The 16,439-nt window shown below is 35.2% G+C and overlaps 1 protein-coding gene across 1 annotated transcript in view; it reads right to left on the bottom strand.

Annotated features, from left to right (window-relative positions):
* LOC142337852 (uncharacterized) overlaps positions 1–16,439 on the bottom strand; it is a 125,311-nt gene that overhangs the window by 24,220 nt on the left and 84,652 nt on the right. The window contains exons 30-39 of the mRNA XM_075387408.1: positions 15,368–15,543; positions 14,170–14,280; positions 11,506–11,644; positions 10,822–11,038; positions 10,336–10,470; positions 9,438–9,606; positions 8,743–8,843; positions 7,200–7,355; positions 6,050–6,248; positions 1,377–1,759 (exon numbers count right to left, since the gene is read on the bottom strand). Of these exons, the coding sequence (XP_075243523.1) occupies positions 1,377–1,759; positions 6,050–6,248; positions 7,200–7,355; positions 8,743–8,843; positions 9,438–9,606; positions 10,336–10,470; positions 10,822–11,038; positions 11,506–11,644; positions 14,170–14,280; positions 15,368–15,543 (1,786 nt within the window). The remainder of the gene's footprint in view (positions 1–1,376; positions 1,760–6,049; positions 6,249–7,199; positions 7,356–8,742; positions 8,844–9,437; positions 9,607–10,335; positions 10,471–10,821; positions 11,039–11,505; positions 11,645–14,169; positions 14,281–15,367; positions 15,544–16,439) is intronic.

Raw genomic sequence — 16,439 nt, 5'->3', positions numbered from 1 at the left:
AACTAAATCACGCTCCCTTAGGTTCATTCTAATATTGTAATATACTTCTGACAGATCTTTAGATTTTGAAGCGTTTTGACATTTGAAGTTGTCAACAATAGTGCACAAAATTAAATTGAAACGAAAACTAAAATATCGGGTGTCTCAAGCGTCAACTTAATTCTCTGAACTTTTTTGTCTAGAGACATTATTTTTAATGAGAGAGCTGAGGGCTATAAATTTGGCAAAAATATGTTAAACAAAGCCGACAGATTGTCGAAAAAAAGCTCGAAACAGCCGTACGTGATGGGGAATATAGACAGCAACAGATAAAGAATGCCCTTTTAAGGGCCAAAACGTTTTGAAACTAAAAAGTTAAACGTACCCGGCAGATTGCCGGAAAATAGCCGCCGTTGATTCCAATAAGCATGATTGGGATTGAGAGAATAGAAGATATTGAAAAAAAAAGATTTTTGTACAAAAACATTTTTTAAGTCCAATTTATTTTGATGGCATTTCGTTGTTGAACATAACGTACTTCTGTTTCTTATAGAGAGGCTACAGGGGCTACTATCAATACCAATAAGCATTAGAGATGGTAACTAAGAATTATAGGAACGACGTTCAAATAGCGGGCATCTAAATTTGGGCTTCATGGGTTTATCCCGTTTCTACTTCTGACTTCAATTTTTTATACTGACTCTGTTCATTTTGAATTGCTTTGCTGAGCAACTGATGAAGAGAGAAACTAGCCTAGAGAAGTCAAAAAGATTTCACACAAAATGTCGAAAAAGCGGCAAAATGGTAAAGCGAAAAAAAGTTCGACGAAGTAAAAAAAATAGGAGCGCTATAATAGCCGGCTGAGAAGATGAGGCTATTAATAAACTAATAAATCAAAATCTTTTTTAAAATTTTGCTCGTCATGTTTTAATATTGACCTTGATTACTATATAGGACTCCTATATTGACCTTGAAATGAGTTAGTGTAATTTAAAATGACCCTATGAAAGGTATAAATCATCTTACAGAATGAGGTAAGTCAGTTATGATCAAAACATCTATCAGACAGTTCAGCCTAAAACTCATCGCCAATTAATTAAAAGACTGGCGTCACGCCCATAAAAGTAGCAAAAGAGAAGTGAAATAACAGTATGAAAAGATAATCAAAGTTGCTTTTTTGAAGTTTGCGGCGTGAAAAATTGTAAAACGAATAAGAGCGTCAGACGACAAAACAAAAACAAAAACCAAGATCACAATATAACAAGATCGCACAATAGCTCAATTCAAGAGGGGGTAGATTCATTCAGAAAATATCATTGTTTTTTATTTTGAATTTATCCTGTGGGAAATTCGTTTATCGAGCTTGGTATATACTACAGATAAGGTCAAACTATTACCGTGTCATCTTTCCTTATCATGATCTTTGATGCACTTGTCATATCGATAATGACAAGTTTAGATCCATCACCGAATGTTGAGAAAGCAATTTGAGCGCCATCAAATGACATTATCAAATTGACAACCATGTCGACAGGCCCTGTGTCTTCCACGTCGTAAATCAACACAATGGAGTCTTCGTCCAATCGGATATTGGTCAAAACAATGTTATCAATTTCCAGAGTGTCATCGGGGTTTGTAATCTGTAGGAAGTTTCCGATGTCTGTCATGTTATCGAGACACATCGCAGTGACGTCAGAGACTATTTCATTATCCAAACCGAAGCTGGCACAGTTCTTAGGAGTCGGTGTCGAGGAGTAAGTGACCGCGGTTGTCTCGGGTTCTAAACAGACATCTCATATTAATGACACCCAAAAAAGCAGATAATTTCAAATGTGGGTTTTCCGCTAAATGAATATAGCGGATTTTCATTACAAATCCAACCAAATTCTAGAGATATAGTAATTCGACAACCCTGAATTTTTCTCTGGGAGTTTATGAGCGCAAAGATCGCAAACACAAACTCGATAGTGCCTCTATAAAATAATATTTTTTGGATTAAGTTTTTGACTTTTTCTTTTCTTATGTTTGCTATTTATTGTTCCGACCCCACTTGTGGGGGGAGGAACTATATGCTCAAATGGTTTTTTTTGTTCAGACAATTTTGGCCGATCGATATATTCATCGTAGAGAAATGTGAGTGGTATCACTAAAAAGTTCGTCCAGCGTAAATCTCGAAAAGATTTTTTTGAATTTCAATTTTATTACAATTCAAAGAATTTGAATTGTATTGGGGCGCTGTCTTTTTTTTAAGATCTGTTCACACATTTTCATGATTTTTGAAGTCAAATTGGAGTGGTGATTTTGGTCACGCCGAAACAGGAAGTGGAGCGAAAAAGCGAGTGGTTTTGCGGCGTGAAATTTTTTCGCTCTAAATTTAAAGTAGAGTGAGAAAACGGTGTTTGAACAAAAACTAGTGGTTTTTTGTTCACATGCGGCAATTTCACTTTGATTTTTACTGTTTTTTCGATTTTTTGGATCGGATTTTTTTCTAAATGGTTTTTCCAATCCATTCATAGTCCGTTCTAGGTCTAGCTTTCTGTTTAGTCAATGAAAATTCTTTGAATTGTACGTCAGGACTTGTCCTGCTATGTTTTTTTTTTTCGAGGAGATATTGAGGTTTAAAGTTTCGCGTGAACACGTGATCTTTGGCATGTTTTGTTCACATTTAGCATAAATTTCGTTCAAATTAAGATTTTTCTCTATAAATAATTATTCAAAATTACAATTTATTTTACAAATCCAACAACTCTGCGTTTCTAATAGATGAAAGGCCATCAAAGGTCTAGTTATTGTCTCATAGGGAAGTTTACTATAAAAAAAATTCGATTTCTTTTTGAGAGCTTTTATTTGAAAAAACCATTTCATATTTTTCTTCAAGTCACTTAGAGACTGGTCATTTTTCAAATCAAGGTATTGTTGATGACAAACCTCATTTACATTCAAATGATGCCCAATGAAAAATAATTCGTTTCCAAAGAATCGCTCATTTTTTCATTGCTCCTACTATGAGTTTTCGTAATTTATTTGAATTTTGATATTCTTTTTGAGATACTAGTGAAATGTTTGTAGTCCTATGGCATCGACTCGCTGACTGAATGTGCAATATGCTTCCAAAAAAGCAGTAACTGAACCTATGTAGACATTTGAGAGGACAATTTATGACTGTTAAGTCTTGAAAAATATTTTTTCAAAAAAAAACTGTTTTTGAATATCAACAGATGTTAAACTTGTTTCTGTGAACTGTGAATCGATCTCACTGTTGACAAGGCCCACTTCTTTTCTAATGCAATCAAAATCAATCGTTGTCGCCGTTTATCTGCTAAGTATTTGTTTTATGACTTCAATGCCACGAGTTCTCCTAAACGAAAAAAATTTTTGACTGTTTTTTTTCATAATTTTGGTTCCTTTTGAAATATTATCACAGCATCCTAATATTGATATTATCCGTTCACTTTAAGAAGATGTTCAATGGATTATAGATAAAGTTATCAGAGAAAAACTTCAGGTTTAAATGTCTCCGAGACTTTCTTCTCGTACTTTTCTACTGATTTTTCCGTTTTTGCTTGCATTTGTTGTTGTTTTCATAGTCTTAAGACGTAACGTGATGTCCTATGGATGACCTGAGAATGACAAACATCCTCGTCTTACCATCGAGGCAGGTTTTAAGGTATTTATTGATTTTCGTGAAAGCTGTTGAATTTAATGGCTGTTAAGACTTTAAAAATAATTTTTCGAAATAATTTGAACATTAACCGATCTTCAGCTTTTTTTGGTGAACTGTAAGTCGGTCTCAGTAATGACAAGACCGCACTTAATTCTTTTCTTTTTCTGCTGCAGCCCAATTTAATCTGTTTTGTGGTTTTGTCTTCTAACTACTATCTTTATGATTTCGATGTTACGACTTCTCAATTTTCTTTTTAACTTTCGATCTTTCTACAAGATTTTGGTTCCAATTGAAAACCTACCACATTATCCTGTTATTGACAGTTCCCATTGGCTTAGAGAAGACGCTCAATTGATCCCAGATACGTTGTTCAGAGAAAAACGTTTTGTTTTGAATGATCTCGGCACTGTGTTCTTGCACTCTTCAACTGATTTTTGTCTATTCTTGCCCGTACTTGATTTCGTTCTCATAATAATACGACTTATTCTGATGACTTATTGATGATTCAAGAGTGACACAAATTATTGCATCCGATTGAGGGATAATTGATTATAACTTAATTTTTATTGACTTCTTTTGAAAGCTTTTGAAATTTGTTTTATGGCTTTGATATTACGGCTTTTCTCAAAAATTTCGTGATTTTAATTTTTTTTATATTTGTTGCTTGCTTTGATCCTCGTCTACCAAACGAGCGGCCTCCTTGTTTGTTTTTTTTTCTTCTAACAGTCTTGGCCAATCCTGAGAGTGCTGTATTGAGTCATAATGTTAAAAAAAAAATCAATCGTTTTTGAAAACTGATTTGAAAAAGAAAGTTTTTTACTGAATAGTTCAGTTTTTAACGGCTTCGACACATCTCTCTCTCTCTCTCTCTCTCTCTCTCTTAATTTTTTTTCAGTTTGCTATTTTCGCCTGTTTTTCTATGTAGTCTTAAAATGCCGATAGGTCTCATAATCTTCTAACTGAGGTTTATAGCAAATAGTTTTAAAGTTTTTGATATTATTTCTTTTCAAGCATTTTCTCATTTTCTTAAATTTTATAGTTTCTGTTGCTTTATTTGTCAACATGTATCTATTTATCATCATCGAGAGGCCCCATCGACTTCTTTTTAACATAAATATTAGCATGTCTATTAATGTTACGATATTAACTGATGTTTTGTTAGTAGGACAATATGCGTTTTAAAAAAAATTTTGTTAGTGTTCAATTTTCTTGTTCTTTTTCTTTTCTTTAAGCACATTCGCGTAATACTAGATCACAATGATTTTCGAATGAAGCGCTAGTGAACATAATTAATCTCTCAGTAAAATTTTACTTGAATTAATTTAAATGGCAATTGAAATAAAAAACAAAAAAAATTCAGATAACAGCTAAAGCTTTTAATTCAGATAACAGCGAAGGCTTCAAATGTTTGTGTTTTATAAAACTGTTTGTAACCTTTTCTGTTTTATTACATTTTTAGTCTGTTTCGGTGGCTTATACTAATCAAACACAAGTCCGTGTGATTGGTTATTGACTTTAGTAAATGTATCGAGATTTTTTTCGTTAAAAGCTAATGGTTTTCAAGACGTTTCAAAATTTTTTGTTTATATAATATTGGTTGATATTTTTTTTTCAACTTTTTTTCAACTTTTTGCCTTGTTTTAATAGTATAAAGTCAACTTTTTGCCTTGTTTTAATAGTATAAAGTCCTATCTGCTTTGTAGTAACAAAAAATTTAACTTGTGCAGCTAAGGTTTTATCTGATTGAATTTCAACCTTGTTGCTAGGTGCTTTTAAGTTTAGATGTTGAATTTTTGCCGCATAAAATGTTTTTGCTTCTGCTCATTTTGTTGTTTGTTTTTTTCTCCTACAGTGTTTTTAATGGCCAATCTTGAGGGCGATGAAATGAGGCATGGCATTATTTAGTTCACTTAGTAGTTTGTGTAACGGTTTTTTAAAATCAAAGATCTATTTTTGATTTTCTCTTCATGTGGTTGGCATTTAAGTCAAAAATGTAGATGAGCGCGGGTCGGAACATCACGTGCAAACGCACATCAACGAGCCTCCTTGTTCTTCTTATAATTTGCAAGACTGATTTTACAGGAACTTAAATTCCATTGGAGTATGCAATTTCTTTTCACCTGAAAGCTATCTGATGAGAGTCAAATATTGCTAAATTTCATTACAAAATAGCTGACAATGAAGCTCTGGAACAGCAGCCAGATATCAGTCCGTTCAGTCATAATACAATTCTATATTATCCATGTTGAAAAGAAGCATCAAAAAACTTTTATGCATGCATCTAAAAACAATTATTTTTTTTCTATTGTCAGACGCAGGCGTGTTTATAAAAGCACCATGCTTTCCTTGTTTTCAAAATGCGTAGTCATGTAAGGCAATTCTTCGTGCATTATGATTCCAACTTACTGAAGCATCCGGTTGTGTTGGTTCCAAGATCAAACTTCTCACAACTCTCTGAGAAGATGAGTTCAATTTTGGTGGTGTTTGGGAACACAGTTGATCCTCGTCTGCCGATTGGAGCGGTCAAAATGTCATCTTGGCCTGTCTCTTCGACTAGGAAAGGAAGGCCTCCTTTAGACACCACGTCTGAGTACGTTGGGTTGGACTGGAAATAAGGGCAAGTCTTTGAAATCGTAAAACCTTTTGAGAAAGGAAAAAATTAGAAAAACGGAAATGAACACCGTATTAACATAAAATTTTGGTCGTAATAAATTGTTCGGTTGCTGTGGTTTATATATCAACTTCCGCGGACGCTAAGGAATGACCAAATGCGCAGTCCTTCAAAATTCAAGAGGGTGGTTCATTCCCGTGGGGGTTTGTTTTCCCTGCGGGTATTTATCATTAGGGTTTTTTGTTCCTACCTAAATTGGGGTTCCTTTCCGGAATACTTTAAATTCAATCTAATCAGTTTCTTCTGAAAAGTTTATTGCTAAAGCGACCTTGGGTTGAAAACAATTGAAAGGATCATATCAGAAATGCGCCGAAAAGCGTTATATTAAAATTATGCCGAAAATTTTTAGCATGATTATGTGCTATATTGAGTTGACAATACTTTCGTTTAAAATTTCGCGATGATGAATGGGCTAAAATTTTGGAACCAGAAATTAGTTCATTTGCCTGACTAAGTTGGTAAACGGTTCGAAAAATCTCAAGAAATCTGAAAAGCTACCCGATTAATTTTGATTAATCTTATTATAAAGTGAGTGAAAAAAATGATTGCTAGCTCGTATTTTTTTTCAAAAAACTATATTGAACTTCGTTGAGTCACAGTTTCTACCCGAACTAGCCAGCATGTCTGCAATTATTTGAATGTGAAGCACACTATACAATTTTTTCGGCGATCCGATTGAAGAAATTTTCTAATAATGGTGTTAGAAACTCCCTGAAGTTCTCTCAAATTATAAAACAAATCTTTAAATTTTAGCAGATATCGAACAAAGTTTTGCCGATGGTTTCCGACTCTCATTTCTTGATCATACTTTTGTTCTGACTATTAGCAAAATTACAAATGATCAAAGTAAATAGAATTGAAAGAAGTGAGTTTAGATTGACGTACGGGGAGGTCTGTGATCTCGACCACATCGTACGTCTCGTTGATAGTGTATGTCTTGCCCTCATCATCCGTCACAACTATGACAACTGTTGAATTTTTCATGGAATCATCTACACTGTTGTCTTTCAACGTCGCGACTATCTCCTCAATTGTTGCTGGCTAAAATCACACGATGGGTAAAACTTTGAACGCTAGAGACGGATTTGTTTCCTAAATTCACGTGTAGCAAATTGATGGTATATCACGAGTTTGATACACGCAGAGGTATGACAATGACGGTAACGCATACATCCTATTTGTATTAGGATATAAAAATTATAATTAATAATCAACGACTGGAACACAAAATTTCTCAAAAAAGCCAATAGCTTCAAAACAGTAATCCTGCCAGATTTTTTGAAACTTTTTGGTTCCTTGCAGTATACCAATTAAAGGTCTTACGGTTTTGACCTAATGAGAGAAAATTGCTGGATACTGGTTTCCGAGCAGCATCTTCCCATTTCAAATCACTTCGTCAATAGCTCTCAAAATTTTTTCCCACTAATTTTTTTCGGTAATTGCTCAATTACTTTATTTGTTTATATGTAGAAAACTCTATTTTTAGTCTCAGTTTGGCGTTCTATGAAAAATTAATTTTGAAACTTCATCAAAAAACAACTTGACTAGTTTTTTTAAAGCGCCTTGATAACACGTGTGCACAAAATTTTCTGAAAATGGAAAAGCAGTTTATTAAGTTTGCAACAGTTGTTTTCTCTTTAGAACTTCTCAAACTTATTTGGATAAGGTTTCTTCCCAGTGTTCAAGTTAACTCCGAACAGGTAAAGTTTCCACTCGGCTCGAGATGTCAGAGCCGTTTCAGCGCATTGTTTTGCAAAAAAAATACATTGAATGCTTTGTATTTTTCGAAAATTCAACTCAAAATTCTTTCATACTAATACGCTGAAATGCAATTCAGTTTTGTTAAAGAAATGCACTTAAATTCAGCACAATTTAAAAATAATTTTTGATGCATTTCAACGCTTTTTGGCGCTGATTCCTTAGTTTTTTACCATTTAATTTGATTGTACACTGACACTTAACACAAAGGGTGTCGTACGCAAAGGGCTGAAATTATGCAATAAATGAGCTGTCATAAATTTTTAGCGCTGTTTGTTCATATTTTCAGCGCATTTCTTACAAAATTGCTTATTAATATGAAATCAAATAAAATGGTAAAAATTTGAAGACTCACTGGAGCGAAGTGGAAAGAGATGGATACGAAACCCGAGAGCGGAGTACGCGACTCAGAAAACGTAATTTTTTTAAACAAAATTGGCGGATTTCTCGCAAAGTTTCAGCGAATTTTAGCGAATTACTATGTGAGGTTTTTGCACTAAAATTTCCCCGGGGAAAAACTAGATCCAATTTTGCGGGTAAGAAACGCGCGAAAAATCAGCGCTTTCTCCATAATTTTCAGAAGTTTTCTCGACCCGGGTATTCTAAGCTTTTGTCAATCTGATCTGATGCACAGATTACATTTGGAAGTGTTTTGACGCTTTTAACATACCGGGTCCTTTTCTATGACATTCCTGCCATCTTGACACGTGATTGGGAATTCCGCTTCTGTCGACTCCTCCCCTTCTTCCATTTCCTCACAGTAGGTTGGAGCTGAACAATCACTAACTCCATTATTTTCAAATTCCATAATTTCTGCTCAGTCAACAAACGGTGCTTAAGATGTCTCTAGTTAAAAGGTGAGTGGCTGACTTTAAAAGGCGAACTTTAAAAGACTTTGTGGGTTATATATTTCTTTCTGCTCCTTCTACTTAAGTTACACGTAGGGTAAGCATGATAATGGTCGACAAGTCTTCTCAAGCCCAATTTTAGTCTTCCTGCACTGTCTTCTCAAAAATTGACCTCGCTAGATACTGCAAAGTTAGCTGAATTTTCTTGATAATTCTTGATAATCGCGCTTGATCATATGAATTCGTGCTAAATCTTGTTTAAAGTGCTTTTATATTTACAACTTGGCATATCTTGCCATGTCATGGTTAATCTTTCTTGGTTATCGTGCCAAGATCTTGTATCTTGATACCCATGCAAAGATCTTGATATTTTCAAATCTTAATATTCTTACAAATCTTGATATTTTCATTGTAAGTACCATGTCAAGATCTTGGCAAGATTTACCAAGATTTGGTATGTTTCTTTTCAGGGTGTATAGAGTTTCAGTTCACTGGGAGAAGACTGGGCTCGTCTTACCGTAGCATCCCTTGAGATCGATGGAGACGCCAAGAGTGCTGCAGACTTCTGTGAATCTAAATATAATGCGGACAGTGTCTGGCCACTGTTCATCCTGGCTAAACTGGAATTTCACAGTCGCAATGTCACTCACTCCCTCCATCCTCTCAAATGTGAACTCCTGGTCAGACTGAAACATGTCAACATATATATATATATATATATATATATATATATATATATATATATATATATATATATATATATATATATATATATATATATATATATGTATCCGTATTATCAACAGAGTAGCATTTTTGGACGACTTCGTGTGCAAATCAATCATTTTTAATAGAACCTCACGTCGAATCCAAACTGTCGGAAAAGTTACTTAAATTTCTGTGTTACGCAATCGATGCAGATTGGTGGGTGTAGTTTGGAGAAGATATTGTTCTTGGGCCTTTAGGTTCATGATATTTATTTTTCTCTTTCTTATTATTGACTCAAGATATTACCAAATATGTTAGTTTTCTCATCGAATATGAAAAATTTCTCAATTGTTTCTCCGTGTAGCGTTGAAAAGGAGTATTATCGCTTTTATTCGGATAAATATTATAATATACCAAAAAAATAAAGGTGATAATCATTATAATTACAAGATAACAATCGGTTTTAGACTAGGCTAGTTTCCAAGAAAATTACTCGTACAGTCGCAATCAAATTTAGGTTAAGTTTAATTCGCTTCTTCTGAGTGCTAGCGAGGTTAACTCCCCGACTGTAAGTAAGGACCTATGTAATAAGATCTGAAATAGACTTTGATTACAAAATTGAACGTTTATGCTCGAAATCGACAATAATGCTAAGTCGTTGGAGGCCATCGATGATTAATTTCGGAATCAAAAGAAGTTTTTCTTACGTCAGCTGGGTCTGGCAGTTGTCCGGATTGCTTCTGGGCGTTGGCTTCCAGGGAGTCCAGGTAGAAGACTCGCACCGATGAAGTCAAAGCCAGGATTAGAGTTGCATTCACTTGGAACGAGTCCAGAACTGATCCCTGCCATCATTAAAAAACGATGTCATTCAAAACTTCATCTTAAGATCTTAATACCATTTAGTACGCATTTATAAAGATAACATACTATGTTAGAAAAAAGAAATCAAAAACAGAATTTTGCAACGTTGCGATACTTGTTGTCAAACAAAAGTTCAAAGATCTCCCAGTCAAAGGAATCTTGGATCATATTTTTAAGATCTCTAAAATATCCTGTCACGTATCTTTTTTCGCAAACTTTCAGTAGATTATTCTTAATGGATTACATGGAAAAATGGATTACATGGAAAAATTTTGAATTTGCCCATTCTCCGTTTGATAAAAATTCCCAAGTTATGTTAGTTGTTCACGTACAGGTGTGAGGTCAAAGACCATGTAGTAATCCTCTTCGCAGGTAGGAGTGGGTAGTCGCTGATCTGTGACGTCATCAGTCATGTCCTGGCAGGGAGGACAGCCATACTCATCGGACCCGTCTTCACAGTCTGGGAACTTGTTACAGACTTTGTCCTCGGGAATGCAAAAGTCGTTGTTCTCACAGGAGAATTCATGGTCATCGCAGTAGTCACATGTGCTGGAAAAAACAACCACACGTCAGATTAACCAAAGAGTTTTTCTCAATGAGTTTGGTTATTTCCTCATTTTGACTTATACTTATATCTATGTGCCCTACTATAAATAACTTAATAGCAATTTATGATGACACCTTAATTTGTTCTTTGGGCCGCGAGTTGGCGGGGGGGGGGGGGGGGGGTTGGGATTTTTTGATGCAATTTGTTGAACATATTCCTCCTGTACAACTAAACATCTAATCATTTATATCTATAAGTATCGCTACCATAACATATAGGTCAAAAATTTGTTCATTCCTCGCCCGCGATGGCTCATGTTGGTTATGAAGCAACATTTGGACTACAAGCTTCCCATAGAATCAAAATTTATTTTGCCAAGACAGTATATATCTGTCGTTTATTCGGTATACTAGACTAATGTATATTAGACAGAGTATGCATTTAGAGGTCATCTGGATGTTGTACTAACTTTTCATCGGAGCAGTCCCAACAGTCGCAAGTCTTGTCACAAGTCTTGTTGACATTGATGCACTGACATTGGAGAATGTCATTGGTGAGTAGAGTGCTGCTGTTACACTTGAGCTCTACATCTGATAGACAATCGCACTCTACAAAATCAAACAAAAGCTCTAATTATCGATTCTCACTAAGGCAGCTGTCTCGCACAATCTTATTATAATCTCATAATTGGTTTCAATAGTTTCATATCAGGTCCCACGGGCCGCATAGGCATGGCCAAATGACTACAGAACTAATGTTAACAGTACCAATTTTGTAAATGATTAAAATCGAGGTGAAATGATAGAGGGCTGAACAAATGGTGAAGAAAAAGCGGGACAAAAACTTTCATCATAAATTTAATTTGGTCTTTAAAAACTAATTTTGTTTTTTTTTGGGTCTTGGGATCAAACAAAAATCAACCGTGATGGTTTTATTTTTGAAAACGATCCTCAAATGCTTTTTGGTGCTCTCTCGTTTCTTTGGTTTTTTTGTTTCTGTGTTAAAAAAGCGTTGTTAAACTGAGTTCAGGAATAGTTAGCGATTTTTAAATGCAGCATTTATTGGTAGCGTTGCTTTTTTGAAATTTCTCCGAGGGCTTCTTTTGAAGTTTGCAGGATCTTCTTTTAACTGCCAAGACTTATGTTGAGACTTGCCAAGATTTGGCCGAGAATTGGACTTAGACTTGCAAAGACTAGGCCCAGAGTCGGATTCAGAAACGCTAACTCTTGGCTATGAGTTGGACTCTGTATTTAGACTTGCTAAGTCTTGGCCAACACTTGAATTAAGACTTGCAAAGACTTGGACCATAGTTGAATTCAAAATTGCTAAGTATTGACCGCGAGTTGGATTCTGGAATCAAACTTGCTAATTCTAGGCCAAGATTTGGATTAGGACTTGCAAGGACCTGGCCCAGAGTTGGATTCAAAATTGCTAAGTCTTGACCGAGAGTTGGATTAAAACTTGCAAAGCCTTCCCCAGTCGATTTCGAATGGTTATCTTGCAAGATTCTAGCAGATTCTGCCAGAATCTTGCAAGATAACCATTTTTCTGCCAGAATCTTGCAAGATAACCATTTTTTTGCCAGAATCTTGCAAGATAACCATTTTTCTGCCAGAATCTTGCAAGATAACCATTTTTCTGCCAGAATCTTGCAAGATAACCATTTTTCTGCCAGAATCTTGCAAGATAACCATTTTTCTGCCAGAATCTTACAAGATTATCATTTTTCTGCCAGAATCCTCTAGTATATCCACTTTTTTGCACAAGATCCTACAAGATGAATTGATTAAGGCGAATAATTCTGACAACAAGAGATTTGCGCGACAGCTCTTCTAAAGACCTTCGAAGCTAAAAAGTTTGGTTAGCCGCGAATAACAACATTTTTGTCCATTGGCAAGAAAACTTTAGCGTAAGGAGCTGAATTAAATGAAAGGAAGCTGTTTAAGATGCAAAGAATAATATCACATAATTTTTTCATCAGAAAAGTTAATCTAGACGTATAGTTTTGTAAATCTTGATAAAGTTGAAGGAAAATAGTTTTTAATAGTAATTTATTTTGTGTTAACAGTTCTGAAAGGCAGATTTTTATTTATTTTATTCAGATAATTCATATTTGCAGATTTAAAATCTATTTAATTTTTTTTATTTTTCTTAAAAAACACGCAACTGATTCTTAAGTAAATTTCTGCTCAAAATGAAATGTTTTGCATGAATGAGAGCCAATAAGAGGACAGCTCGACCGGAACGAACTTGCATGAATCTTGCAAGATAACCATTTTTCTGGCAGATCTTGCAAGATAACCATTTTTCTGCCAGGTCTTGCAAGATAACCATTTTTCTGCCAGATCTTGCAAGATAGGCAGTTTTTGCAAGATTCTGGCAGAATCTTGCAAGATAACCATCTGGTCTCGACTGGGGTTGTCAGTGAGTTGGATTCAAAATTGCTAAGTCTTGGCCAAGAGTTGGATTCCGGATTCAGATTTGCCAACTCTTGGTCAAGAATTGGATCAAGACTTGCAAAAACTTGGCCCAAAGTTGGATTCCAGATTGCTAAGTCTTGGCCGAGAGTTGGATTCTGGATTCAGACTTGCCAAGACTTGGATTAGGATTTGCCATGTCTTGGCGAAGACTTGAGCAAGACTGACAAGTGTAAAAAGTGTTATGATCATAGTTTTGAATCAGTGCTAGGATTAGACTTTCAATTAGACATTCCCAGTACTGAAATTGAGTTGGAATTAAGGCCGGTTGCCAATAAATTAGTTATTTACCAACACGAATGCAAAAACAATTGCAAAGAGCCGGTTGGAATGTTCTAGAAGAGATGGGCATTAAGGCTGATCTTTTGCGTTTTTACTCGCTTCAACACCGGGGAATAAATTACACTTCAGAACCACAGCCATTTTTTGATATTTTTCCGTAGCGAGATTTTTGGAGCAATAAAATTTCTAAGATGGACTTGCAAATACAAATTAAAATTTTATCACTTTTTTGTATTTTACCAGTGTGATCATTCGCAAAGTTTTCCAATAACTTTAAAGGGCAGAGAGTGGTTGAATAGTTTATCTCTAAGTGAATTCGACACCGATTGGTTGATGGGGAACAAAAATGATTACGACGATGACTATGAACTAACTGCATCCTTCTTCGTCGGTGGAATCGAAACAGTCCTGATGACCATCACAGAGCTCCTTGCTCGACAAACATGTTCTGTTGAAATCACAGTAAAGCCCGTCACACGTTGGCACTAAACATCACAACATAACACAATACAGACTAAGTTGTTGAATGGCTAGCTAAAGTTGAAAATTTTAAGACCAAAAATTAGGACTCTTTAATTTATACCTGAGGGAGCCCGTCCATTCCTAATGAAATCTAACTTGTAATAGATTCAAACTTCGCCAATTATTCGCGTTTTTTCTTAAGATTGGTGGGTTTTTTTTCCAAACCACCTTTTGATATATACACCCATGCTTACATCAATTCTAAATGACTGTTGTGTGAAACTCCGGAAATGACGCAATAACGCCATTCATATCGTGAATTTATTTTTTCTCAGCAGTTTCGGAGAATCGCTTGCTTAGAGACTAGTAGAGCTTTCAGAGAACTGCTCAACAACCTAATGCACTAATTCACCCTGTTCCGATACACAAAAAATACGAAAATTCGTCGTGAGACGAAAAATAGGCTGGAAAAAAATTTCATAAAAAATTATAGGAACAAAATTAACTGCTACAGAATTTGTTCGAGAGCAACATTATTAAGTACCTACCCTCGTTGAGAAATTTGGGTTGGAAAACGTAAGAAAACGTCGGTATCGTCGTTTTTTCTAGCCAAAAACGACGAAAGCCCTTACGATTTTTTCGTCGGTATCGTCGTTTTTGTTCGGTATTATAAACAGAAGAAAGACAATCTCTTACGTTTGAAACCGAATTTGCCGAATCTGGCTAAACCGAACATACCGAATCTTGAAAAATCGAACATACCGAAGCTTTCTTACGTTCCAGACCGAACATACCGACAACTTCTTACATTTGAAACAGAACATATCGAACAAACCGAACATGCCGACCATTTCTTAAGCAGAAAACCAAACATACCGAACATTTCTTGCGTCGTTTTTGTTCGGTCTTCTCAACTAGGGTATGATCGCCCTATTATTGAACTATCTAAATTTCGGAACTATGAAAGTTCGATGACTACATAGACGCTGAGAACATACTGTCTATGGAAAAACATTAGGAAGAAAATAAGAAAAAAAATTGTAATTTTTATTTTTTATGTCAACCAGAGTAAATGACAAGTAATTAAATGTGGTATAAAGTGAGACTTACCTGCGCAGTCATCTTCGTCGCAACATGATGGCGTATTGCACGCTATATTGCATCGCTGGTCAGCCAGGTAGCACTCGGTGTTGTTTTTTCCTTGGCATTGAGCCTCAAATGGCTCGCACGTCACTGAGCATCCTGGGATAGCTGTGCACTCGAGATTGCTTTGACTGTTGCAGTGGCTTCAAACACAGGAGTGGTATAACATATTATAACCTTTGGATCATTTAGTTAATAACCTAACTAGGCTAAAATATGATATAACTTGAAAACTCGATATTCTCGATTTCGTATTCGAGGCTTCGAAAAATTTGCAAGAAACTGTTCATTTTTTGTGCAATCACCTTTCATATAATATGCTGCAATTTTTAGCGTAGTTTAAACAAATTTAATCTAGGTTGATCAACATTCATAAAAAAATTAAATCAATCTTTCAAGGTCCGATGATAACAATTGATAAACACAACTTTACTGCCCAACGCCAATTTTGCACTTTTCTGCATTAAACACGTAGAGGTTAAACTTAATTCTTCCATTTGGATATTTTGTAGCTCCCTGATGATGAATGAGGACAAAAACTAGTAAAATTATATGAACTTCCCACTCATTGGGTGACATTTAAACAAGGAAGGGCTCCCCTCTCATAAAGTGAGTCCGATATCACTTGAGGTTAGTGAGTTCTTGAACCGGCTTTCATTATTTTGATTTTAAGCTCATTGTCTTACTTTTTCAGAAGAAAATTCAAATATTCCCTTTGTTTATTTTTAAATTTAGGAAGCAAGGCATTCTTTTTTTGTTGATCCACCTCCAAACGTATAAAATGATTTCCACGTAAGAGTGTATTCTCTCATTTAGTCCTTTTGTCAGCAGTTCGCGATGGGTAAAAAAATAAACAAACCTTACTTGAATCTATGCGCGGCAGAAAAAGGTCCAAGAGTTTTCGGCAACTCAAAAGTTCAAATTGTGAGACAACAAAATGTTTTGAGACCACAAAATAGAGCAATGTCATTATTGGTAGATAGAAGGAAAAATAACAAAAACATTTACAATAATTATTTATTGAGAAGTTAAAGCTAAA

The sequence above is a fragment of the Convolutriloba macropyga genome, chromosome 4 (assembly GCF_964194025.1).
Source record: "Convolutriloba macropyga chromosome 4, txConMacr16.3, whole genome shotgun sequence".
Classification (NCBI taxonomy): domain Eukaryota; kingdom Metazoa; phylum Xenacoelomorpha; order Acoela; family Convolutidae; genus Convolutriloba; species Convolutriloba macropyga.
Note: the sequence above shows the minus strand (reverse complement) of the source record. Positions and strands in the feature narration are given on the sequence as shown.